General features: G+C 37.6%; 2 protein-coding genes across 4 annotated transcripts in view; both read left to right on the forward strand.

Annotated features, from left to right (window-relative positions):
- LOC108313878 (phosphatidylinositol 3,4,5-trisphosphate 3-phosphatase TPTE2-like) overlaps nt 1-10,316 on the forward strand; it is a 72,831-nt gene that overhangs the window by 38,389 nt on the left and 24,126 nt on the right. For all 3 annotated transcript variants that reach the window (XM_037743448.1, XM_037743449.1, XM_037743450.1), the window contains 3 exons: nt 7,399-7,459; nt 8,280-8,361; nt 8,461-8,549. In XM_037743448.1, coding sequence (XP_037599376.1) covers nt 7,399-7,459; nt 8,280-8,361; nt 8,461-8,549 — 232 coding nt within the window. The remainder of the gene's footprint in view (nt 1-7,398; nt 7,460-8,279; nt 8,362-8,460; nt 8,550-10,316) is intronic.
- LOC108313879 (cytochrome c-like) lies at nt 4,443-4,769 on the forward strand. Its single transcript, XM_017542472.2, has one exon. The coding sequence runs from the start codon at nt 4,443-4,445 to the stop codon at nt 4,767-4,769; it is 327 nt and encodes a 108-aa protein (XP_017397961.1).

The raw sequence follows: 10,316 nt of genomic DNA on the forward strand, positions 1-10,316 counted from the left end.
AAAAAAAAAAAAAAAGCCTGTCAACCAAGAATACTATACCCAGCAGAGCTATCCCCTAGAAATGAGAGAGAAATAAAATATTTCCCAGACAAGCAAAAACTGAGGAAATTCATCACCACTAGACTGGCCTTACAAGGTCTGCTTACGGTGGTGCTACATCTGGAAGCAAGAGGATGATTACCATTGTGAAAACACACAAAAGTATAAAACTCACTGGTAGAGCAGATACACACATGAAAAAGAGAAAGGAATCAAACTTTATCACTACAGAAAAAACACAAAACCACAAAGATTTTTTAAAATATGGAAGAAAAGAACAAAGGATATACAAAACAACCAGAAAAAAATGAACAAAATGAAAAGATAAAACCTTATCTATTTATAATAACTTTGAATGTAATGTAAACAGATCAAATTCCCAATTAAAAGTTATAGAGTTGATTGCCAAGATTAAAAAAAAAAAAAGACCTAAATATATACTGCCAACAAGAAACTAACTTCACCTGTAAAGGTACACAGACTGAAATGGAAGGGATAGAAAAAAAATATTTCAGGCAAACAGAAACCAAAAGTGAGCAGGGGTAGTTATGTAAGATAAAACAGACTTTAAGTCAAACTGTATGGAGAGACAAAGAAGGTCATTTTATAATGATAAAGGGATCATTATAAGATCATAATAAGATATAATAATTGTAAATATATATGTACCCAACACTAGAGCACTCAGATAAACAAGGGAAATATTATTGGATCTAAAGGGAAAGATAGACTCCAATGTAGTCATATTTGGGAACTTTAATATCCCACGCTTAGCGCTGGAAAGATCATCTAGACAGTAAATCAACAAAGAAATATCAGATTTAAGCTTACAGATAGGGATAAGTTCTGGAGTTCTATAGTGCTGTAGGGTAACTACAGTTAACAGTAATTTATTATGTATTTTTAAATAGAGAGGAGATTGAGTATTCCCAACACAAACATTTGAGGTGATAGATATGCTGATTATCCTGATTTTATCATTATACGTTGTATACAGGCATTGAAATATCACTCTCTACCTTATAAATATGAACAAGTATCATGTGTCAATTAAAAGTATTTTTAAAGAATGAAGGAAAAAGATTTTTTTAAATGAAAGAAAATAACGTGACTTGGCTGAATGGCCCTGTGTGGTCTCTCATTCTCCAGTAGGCTGCTTCAGGCCTGTTCACATGATGGCAGAGGCAAGAGTCCCAGGAGCAGCAATCAAAACAATGCAAATCCTCTTAAGGCCCAGGCTCAAAATTAGTATATTACTTCTACTCCATTTTATTGGACAATGCAAATTACACTACCAGTCTGGATTCAAGAAGTAGAAAATAAACTCCAAGAATTGATGGAAGGAATTTTAAAGAATTGTGGCCATTTTTGACAGTCTACTATAGGGAAGAAGGATGGGGATGTTATAACCAAAATGTGTGTTCTTAGGTTAAGATCCTAAATTATATTCAGGGCATACTGCTTTAGGCTCTGTGGATGACTCAATTAATTTCAAACATACAATGCTGTTTACTGTGAAATGCTAGCTGAAAGGATCATTGTTTAATTTTATGTAATTTATAATACTTATTATACCTCAATAAAAATATAATTATTGAAGACTGACATCAGTTGCTGAGAGGTGAAAGGAATACCTCTCTGCAACGTGTTAGCTCAGGTCTGAACAGGACAGGGCCGCAAGTTCAGCTACTTCCCAGAAAATGGCCTGAATCACCGACCTGAGTCATCATCCCATGACTGGAGAATATGGACAGATTATTTTATCAAGAAACTGGTGATAAACCAAGGGCTATAGGAATTAAGAACTAGGGCTAAAAAAGAAATGTTTAGAGTGATCCAACATGGCCAATTAGAAGCAGCTGCAGTTCACAGTATTCAGGAAGAGGAATGAAAAGAGGCGAGTAAATTCAGCACCTGCAACTGAGATATCCAGATTCTCACATTGGGACTGACTGAATGAACAGCTCAACCTATGGAAAACAAAAGTGGAGAGAGGGTACAACGGCCCAGCAGGGAGCAGCGTGGAGCCAAAGAACCCCGACTCCGAGTCAAAGGAGGCAGTGAGTGAGTGTGCAATCCTGCCCAGGAAACTGTGCTTCTTCCCTGGATCTTTGCAACCTGTGGATCAGGAGATACCCTTGTGAGCCCATGCCACCAGGGCCTTGGGTCTGATACACAGAGCTGTGTGGAGTCTCGGCACATCAGCTGCTCAGGCACACACAGAAACCCAGGAGTTTTGCATACTCCAGCCCCTGAGATCTTCAGCACAGTAGGAAATCTGTCCATACGTATCTCTGGGAAGGTGGCTGAATCCAGGGAGCAGGCAGTGTCATTCTGTAGGCCCCATTTCCATGGCACCTCACAAGTTAAAACCCACTGGCTCGGAATCCTAGCCAGCCACCAGCAGCGGGTTGGAGTCTGCCTCAGATGAGTCTGAGTTTTCGGGGAGTTGGGGAGGCACAGCCAGCATCACTGTAGTTCATAGACTCAGCCACTCCAGCCTGCCAGCTATGGAGAATACAGACCGTCTGGACAAAAAAGAGTTCCCCACAGCACAGCTAATCGTGACCAGACTGCTTCTTTAAGCAGGACCCCAGTTCATTCCTCTTCACTGGGCAGGACTCCCTACGGGGGCTTTATCTACTCCAGCAATGGTTCTATGGACAGAGATTTAATCTCTCCCTGAAATGGAGCTCCTGACGGGAGGAGCAGCTGTCATCTCTGCAACTTGGCCAACTCAGCCACTCCAGCCTGCTAGCTTTGGAGAATACAGGTGGTCTAGAGAAGGAAGTGTCCCCAGAATGTAGCACACCTGCTCTACCCAAAAGCAGCCAGACTGCTTTGGATGGGTCCCTGATCCCATGCCTCCTGACTGAATGAGAACACCCAACAGGGGTCTCCAGCCACCTCCTGCAGGTACGTGCAAGTTGGCTACCGGTCAATATACCCCTGGGATAGAGCTTCCGAAGGAAGGAGCTGGCTGCCATCTTTGCTGTTTTGCAGGCTTCACTGGTAATAGCTCCAGGTACTGGAGAAACTTAGGTGACTGGGGTCTGGAATGGACCCCCAGCAAACTGCAGAAGCACTATAGTAGAGTGGCCTGTTAAAGGAAAAACAAACAGGAAATAACAACAACTGCTCAAAGAAATCAGAGAATACATACAAAAAATGGAAAAACATTTCATGCTTATGGATAGAATAAATATTGTGAAAATGGCCATACTGCCCAAAGCAATTTATAGATTCAATGCCATTCCCATTAAACTACCATTGAAATTCTTGACAGAATTAGAAAAAAAAAAACTATTTTAAAATTTATATGGAAGAACAACAAAAAGAACCTGAATAGTTAAGACAATCCCAAGCAAAAAGAACAAAGCTGAAGCCATCCCGCTACCTGACTTCAAACTATACTACAAGGCTACAGTATCCAAAACAGCATGGTACTGGCACAAGAACAGACATGTAGACCAATGGAACAGAATAGAGAACTCAGAAATAAGACCGCACACCTACAACCATCTGATCTTCAACAAACTTAACAAAAACTAGCATTGGGGAAAGGACGCCCTATTCAATAAATGGTGCTGGAGTGCTGGTTAGCCATATGCAGAAAATTGAAACTGGACTTCTTCCTTACACCATATACAAAAATTAACTCAAGACTTAAATGTAAAACCTCAAACTGTAAAAACTCTAGAATAAAATCTAGGCCATGCCATTCAGGACATAGGCATGAGCAAAGATTTCATAATGAAAATGCCAAAAGCAATTGCAACAAAAGCAAAAATTAACAAATGAGATCTCTGATATACAGAGTCTACAAGAAACTTAAATTTATGAGAAAAAAAAACACCATTAAAAAGTGGACAAAGGATATAAACAGACACTTCAGAAAAGAGACATACATGCAGTCAACAAAAATGTGGGGAAAAAAAAAAACTCAACCTCACTGATCATTAAAGAAATGCAAACAAAAGCACAATGAGATACCATCTTATGCCAGTCAGAATGGCCATTATTAAGCCAAAAAACAACATATGCTGGCAAGGTTGCGGAGAAAAAGAATGCTTTTATACTGTTGGTGGGTGTGTAAATTAGTTAAACCCTTGTGGAAGACAGTGTGTCAAATCTTCAAAGACCTAGAGGCAGAAATACCATTTGACCTAGCAATCCCATTACGGGCATATACCCAAAGGAATGTAAATCATTGTCTTATAAAGGTACATGCATGCACACATGTGTTTATTGCAGTAGTATTCACAATAGCAAAGACATGGAATCAACCTAAATGCCCATCAATGATAGATGGGGTAAAGAAAATGTAGTACATAGAGAGAGTAGGACATCTGGCTTCCAAGTGGGAACCTTTGTAGCGCCATTGACGAAAGAGAGAATTAAATATGGGTGATGTTGAGAAAGGCAGGAAAATTTTTGTTCAGAAGTGTGCCCAGTGCCACACCGTGGAAAAGGTGGAAAAGGGAGGCAAGCATAAGACTGGTCCTAATCTCCATGGCCTCTTCAGGCAGAAGACAGGTCAGGCCATTGGATTCTCTTACACAGACGCCAATAAGAACAAAAGCATTACCTGGGGAGAGGATACACTGATGGAGTATTCGGAGAATCCCAAGAAGTACATCCCTGGAACAAAAATGATCTTTGACGGCATTAAGAAGAAGGCAGAAAGGACAGACTTGATAGCTTGTCTCAAAAAAGCTACTAGTGAGTAGTAATTGGCCACTGCCTCATTTATTACAAAGCATGAGAAATTTCTCGTGACTTTTTTATGTGTACCATAATTTAATAGATCTCATACACCAGAATTCAGATCATGAATAACTGACTGTTGGGCAGTCCTGATTTAAGACTAAGGCTGGTTTGTGGTTAAATGAGTAACTTTGGTCTTTGAATTTTAATAGTAATTCCAATTCAGTAAATGCTATCACTGTATGCCCCTTCTAAAGATATGATTAGACTTTGTAAATAATGTTCAACTTTTCAAAGATGGTGAGTGCCATCTTAAAACTTATTGAAGACCATTTTTATATTTAGATTGATATAACTGGTTATGTGAATATATTTAAATACTGGGGAAATTCCTTTACTGTCTCAGAACCAAGTAAGATTCACCTGTATTTTGTGTTTATTTCCCTCTTAAAGGCCAGGGTTGAAGATGAGGTAGCAATGTCTGCTTTATATTTTTGGCCTTAGCTATGTCAATCTAATTAGAATTCCCGTTATTTAAAATGGTTCCCTTTACTTATTGAAAGGCATTTTAGTGTGGTTTATGCGTAATATCAAATAAAGATTATTTAACACTTAAAAAACAACAAGAACAACAAAAAGAAAATGTGGTACATAAACACCATGAAATACTGTGAAGCCATAAAAAGGAACAAGATTACATGCTTTGCAGGGCCATGGATGGAGCTGGAAGCCATTGTCCTCAGCAAACTAACACAGGAACAGAAAACCAAACACTGCATGTTCTCACTTATACATGGGAGCTGACGATGAGAACACATGGGTATATGGTGGGGAACAACACACACTGGGACCTGTTGGGAGGAAGGGTGCAGGGGAAGGAAGGCATCAGGAAGAAAAGCTAATGGAATGCTAGGCTTAATACCTAGGGATGGGAGGATCTGTGCACTAAACCACATGGCACACGTTTACCTGTGTAATAAACCTGCATATCCTGCACATGTACCCCTGAACCTAAAATAAACGTTGAAGTAAAAAGATGTATAAAATGATCTGTATGTATGTATGTATGCCCTGATGTAAGTACACATATGTATATGCATGCATATATAATCACATTTTTATTGAAGTATAACACATATGGTTAAGTTGCGCTAATCAAGTGTATATCTTGATATTATACATAAGTATATATGCATGTAACCAACACCTCTGTCAATATATTGATCTATGACTGATCTCCAATTAATTGTTGTAAAGATATAAAGTATCAAGGTTCATGTTTCTCATAGAGCTATCAATCCCTCCTGTACCATTTATTGTAAAGAGCATAATTTCCCCCAGTGAATTGCAGAGGTATGTTTATTGCAAATCAAGTGAACATATATGCGTAGGTCTGTTTCTGGGCTTTTGTCCTTTCATTATGACTTGTCTATACAGTTTTAATCTTTTTGACTTATTATTTCCTCCTACCAGAGAAAACCAGTTTAATAAATGGATGACTTTGATACCTTAATTTTATTTTTCTTAATATTAAGCCAGTAAACATTGCTCTGAGGGTACCATATTAATCAGTTTTAAAATTTTGTGTCATTTTGTTGTTGCACAGAGATATATGTGTGTACATGTGTACGTTTCAGAACGATATATTTCCAAAAAATAGTGGGACTCATATACTGGTATTAACTGTATTTTAAATAATAACTACTATTTGTTTTTCATTTTAAAGGTTATACATATATATACACATATGTGTGTGTGTGTGTGTGTGTGTGTATATATATATATATATATACACACTCATAAGTACACATATATCTTCATTAAAAAAAAATAAGAGAACAGAGGAGCCAAAAAAGTCTCCATATTGTTACCAGTTATTTAAAATTTGATATAATGTTTATCTTTTTCTGTCATGCATACACACAATCATACTATATACTTTTTGCATTTATTTGTTTACATAGTGCTTAGGTAGACTGTAACATGCAGATCATTATCTTAAGACACATCCATTCAGAATTAAATTTAAATAAGAGCCAATATGAATCAGATTTAAATAAGAACCACAATAACTGTGAATTAATGATTTGGAACAAATTTACTTAGTTAACCAGCTAAATTACTTATCTGGTAGCTTTAAACAGCGTGTATTTACACTAGAGACTAATCTGAATAGCCAAACACGCTTTGTGGACTATGTGAAAAAACACAGTGGATTAACACTTGAAATTTCCATACCCTGGTATTCCCTGAATCTCCCCTAGAAGATGCTGGTGAGAGACAAATTAATAGAAAGTAGTAACCATTGGGCTGGGCGTGGTGGCTCACGCCTGTAATTGCAGCACTTTGGGAGGCCGAGGCAGGTGGATCACGAGGTCAGGAGTTCAAGACCAGCCTGGCCAAGATGGTAAAACCCTGTTTCTACTAAAAATACAAAAAAATTAGCCAGGCATGGTGGCATGCAACTGTAATCCCAGCTATTCAGGAGGCTGAGGCAGAGAATTGCTTAAACCCGGAAGGTGGAGGTTGCCGTGTGCAGAAATTGCGCCACTGCACTCTAGCCTGGTCGACACAGTGAGACTCCATCTCAAAAAAAAAAAAAAAAATGGTGCCATGTGGATATATAAGGTGTGTGTGTGTGTTTTTTTTTAGGAAGTTGTACGGTTTCTAGACAAGAAGCACCCAAACCACTATCGTGTCTACAATCTCTGCAGTATGTACATTACTCTATATGTTGCTACTATGGCTAGAAAATAGATTACTGCATATAAGAAGATGATTTTGTTTTTTATATTGCATTTAATCATAAGTATTTGGTGGTGGTGAGGAATGAATTTAAAAATCCCTACCTTGGACTGACCCCATTTGGTAGGAGTTAGCCCAGCAGCACAAAGCACTCTATGAAGGAGGCAGTTCTGGCAGGACCAATGAGGCTGGCATGGAGGTAAACCATTTTAGGGAAGATCTGTTCTGGCGATATTAGGTTTAGGAAAATCTTTCTGTTTCTCCTGCCAGATTATGTTATGAGGACATAGACAGTATAACAAATGAGTCCTCTGATCCATTAGCAGTGGGTTGTGATGAGAACAGGGCCATAGACGGGAAAAAAGCAAAAAAAAAAAAAAAACTCTAGAAAATAGGTTGTAAAGCAGCTTACCATTCTGTCTCTCTTGATTTTTCCCCCTGCCTGTATACTCAATAGACATTTTCAGGAGGCAATCTTTTTGGTCAGCTTCATTTGCCTCTTGTGTGGTTTCTAACTACTCTGCAATAATATAATGAGTAGTCTGCTAGAAAGTTAAAAATTACACCTGTTAAACAAAAATAAGTTGAGTTTAGGGTACATGAGTTGGATAAACCTCTATTATTACATTTTTGAGACTCTTACATTTATTTTAGAGCAGCAGGAGCAACTTGGAGAGCTTTTTCTGAAGATGGATAAGGAATTTCTAATAAGATATGTTAACCTATTAATAACTTCATTTACTATGGTATTACCCATAGAGATATGACATATGTATTATTTATTTTAGGTGAAAAAGCTTATGATCCTAAGCACTTCCATAATAGGGTCAGTAGAATCATGATTGATGACCATAATGTCCCCACTTTACGGTAAGTTTTATGCTAAGTTGACTATCAGAAAGAGGGCTAAATATATTGGGCTTAATTTTTTGAAAATAATTTAACTAAAAATCTTAAACTTGGAATCAGTGAGATGGTGGTATTCTCAAAGGAAGCAAGTGAGTGGATGGCTCAAGATCCTGAAAACATCATAGCGATTCACTGTAAAGGAGGCAAAGGTAAAACATTTTCCTTTTTATTTCTCCCTTTCTAAAGACATGTAACTATAAATATAGTACAAGAGCAAGATACATATTGCTATTAATAAGTATTAATAATTGTTAGCATTTTAAAATATTAGCTCCAAGACTGAAAGAAGGGAAGGAGAAAGGAAAGAGGAGAGGAGGAAAGGTAAGAGACCAGGAGAGGATAAGGAAGGGAAGAAAGTAGGGAAAAAAAACGAAGGAAGGTTGAGCATATTTTTCCTTTTTTTTCCTACTACTTGTATTTCTTTATTTTTGGTTTTCCAGTTTATATCTCTCAAAATACAAATAGTCTTTCATTTTAGAATGTGAGAGTACTTTTATTTAAGGTGGCTTTTTATTTGTAAATTAACAAATTAAAAAATCAATATATTTATGGTATACAACAACATGTTTTGATATATGTAAACACTGTGAAATGGCTAAATCAAGCTAATTAACATATGCATCACTCCACATACTTTTTTTGTAGTGAGAACATTTAAAATGTACTCTCTCAGCAATTTTCAAGTATACCTTATTATTAACTGTGGTCACTATGTTGTACAATAAATTTCCTGAATTTACTCTTCCTATCTAACTGAAATTCTGCATCCTTTAACCAACATCTCAGACGGGATGCAGTGGCTCATGCCTGTAATCCCAGCACTTTGGGAGGCCGAGGCAGATGGATCACCTGAGGTCAGGAGTTCAAGACCAGCCTGGCCAACATGGTGAAACCCTGTCTCTACTAAAAATACAAAAAATTAGCTGGGTGTGGTGGTGTTTGCCTGTAATACCAGCTACTTGGGAGCCTGAGGCAGGAGAATTGCTTGATTACCAGAGGTGGAGTTTGCAGTGAGCTGGGATTGCACCATTACACTCCAGTCTGGGCAACAAGAACAAAACTCCATCTCAAAAAATAATAATAATAAAATAAAAACCAACATCTCCACAATCCCCTCACTTTTGTCCCCCCAGTCCCTGGTAACACCCTTCTATTCTCTGCTTCTATGAATTTGACTTTCTTAGATTCCACAAATAGGTGAGACATGCAGTATTTGTCTTTCTATGCCTGGCTTATTTCACTTAGCATAACATTTTCCAGGTTCATCCATATTATCTCAAGTGACAGGATATCTTCTAAGGCTGAATAGTATGCCCTTATGTATTATACCACATATTCTTTATCCATTCATCCATTGATGACATTTAGATTGACTCCATAGCTTGGCTATTGTAAATAATGCTGCAGTGAACATGGGAGTGCAGATATCATTTCCTTTGGATATATACACAAAAGTGGAATCTCCAAATCTTATGGTAGTTATATTTTTGTTTTCGTTTTTGTTTTTTTGAGGAACCTCTGTACTGTTTTTCATAATAACTACTAATTTACATTCACACCAACAGTGTACAAGGGCATTCTCTTTTCTCTACATCCTCACCGACTCTTCTTTTGTCTTTTTGTTTATGACCATCCTAACAGGTATGAAAATATTTCTTTGTGATTTTGTTTTTCCCTGATGATTTTAACATTTTTTCATATACCTCTTGGCCATTTGTATGTCTTCTTTTGGGAAATATCTTTTCAGGTTCTTTGCCCATTTTCTAGAGAAGTAACTTGTTCTCTTGCTATTGTGTTGTTTGAGTTCCTTTTTTTTTTTTGAGACGGAGTTTCGCTCTTGTTACCCAGGCTGGAGTGCAATGGCGTGATCTTGGCTCACTGCAACCTCCGCCTCCTGGGTTCAGGCAATTCTCCTG

Source organism: Cebus imitator, unplaced genomic scaffold (assembly GCF_001604975.1).
Source record: "Cebus imitator isolate Cc_AM_T3 unplaced genomic scaffold, Cebus_imitator-1.0 Scaffold145, whole genome shotgun sequence".
In the NCBI taxonomy this organism is placed as follows: Eukaryota; Metazoa; Chordata; class Mammalia; order Primates; family Cebidae; genus Cebus; species Cebus imitator.

Coding starts and splice junctions, on each gene's coding strand:
- LOC108313879 (XM_017542472.2), top strand. CDS start 4,443: ATGGGTGATGTTGAGAAAGGCAGGAAAATTTTTGTTCAGAAGTGTGCC.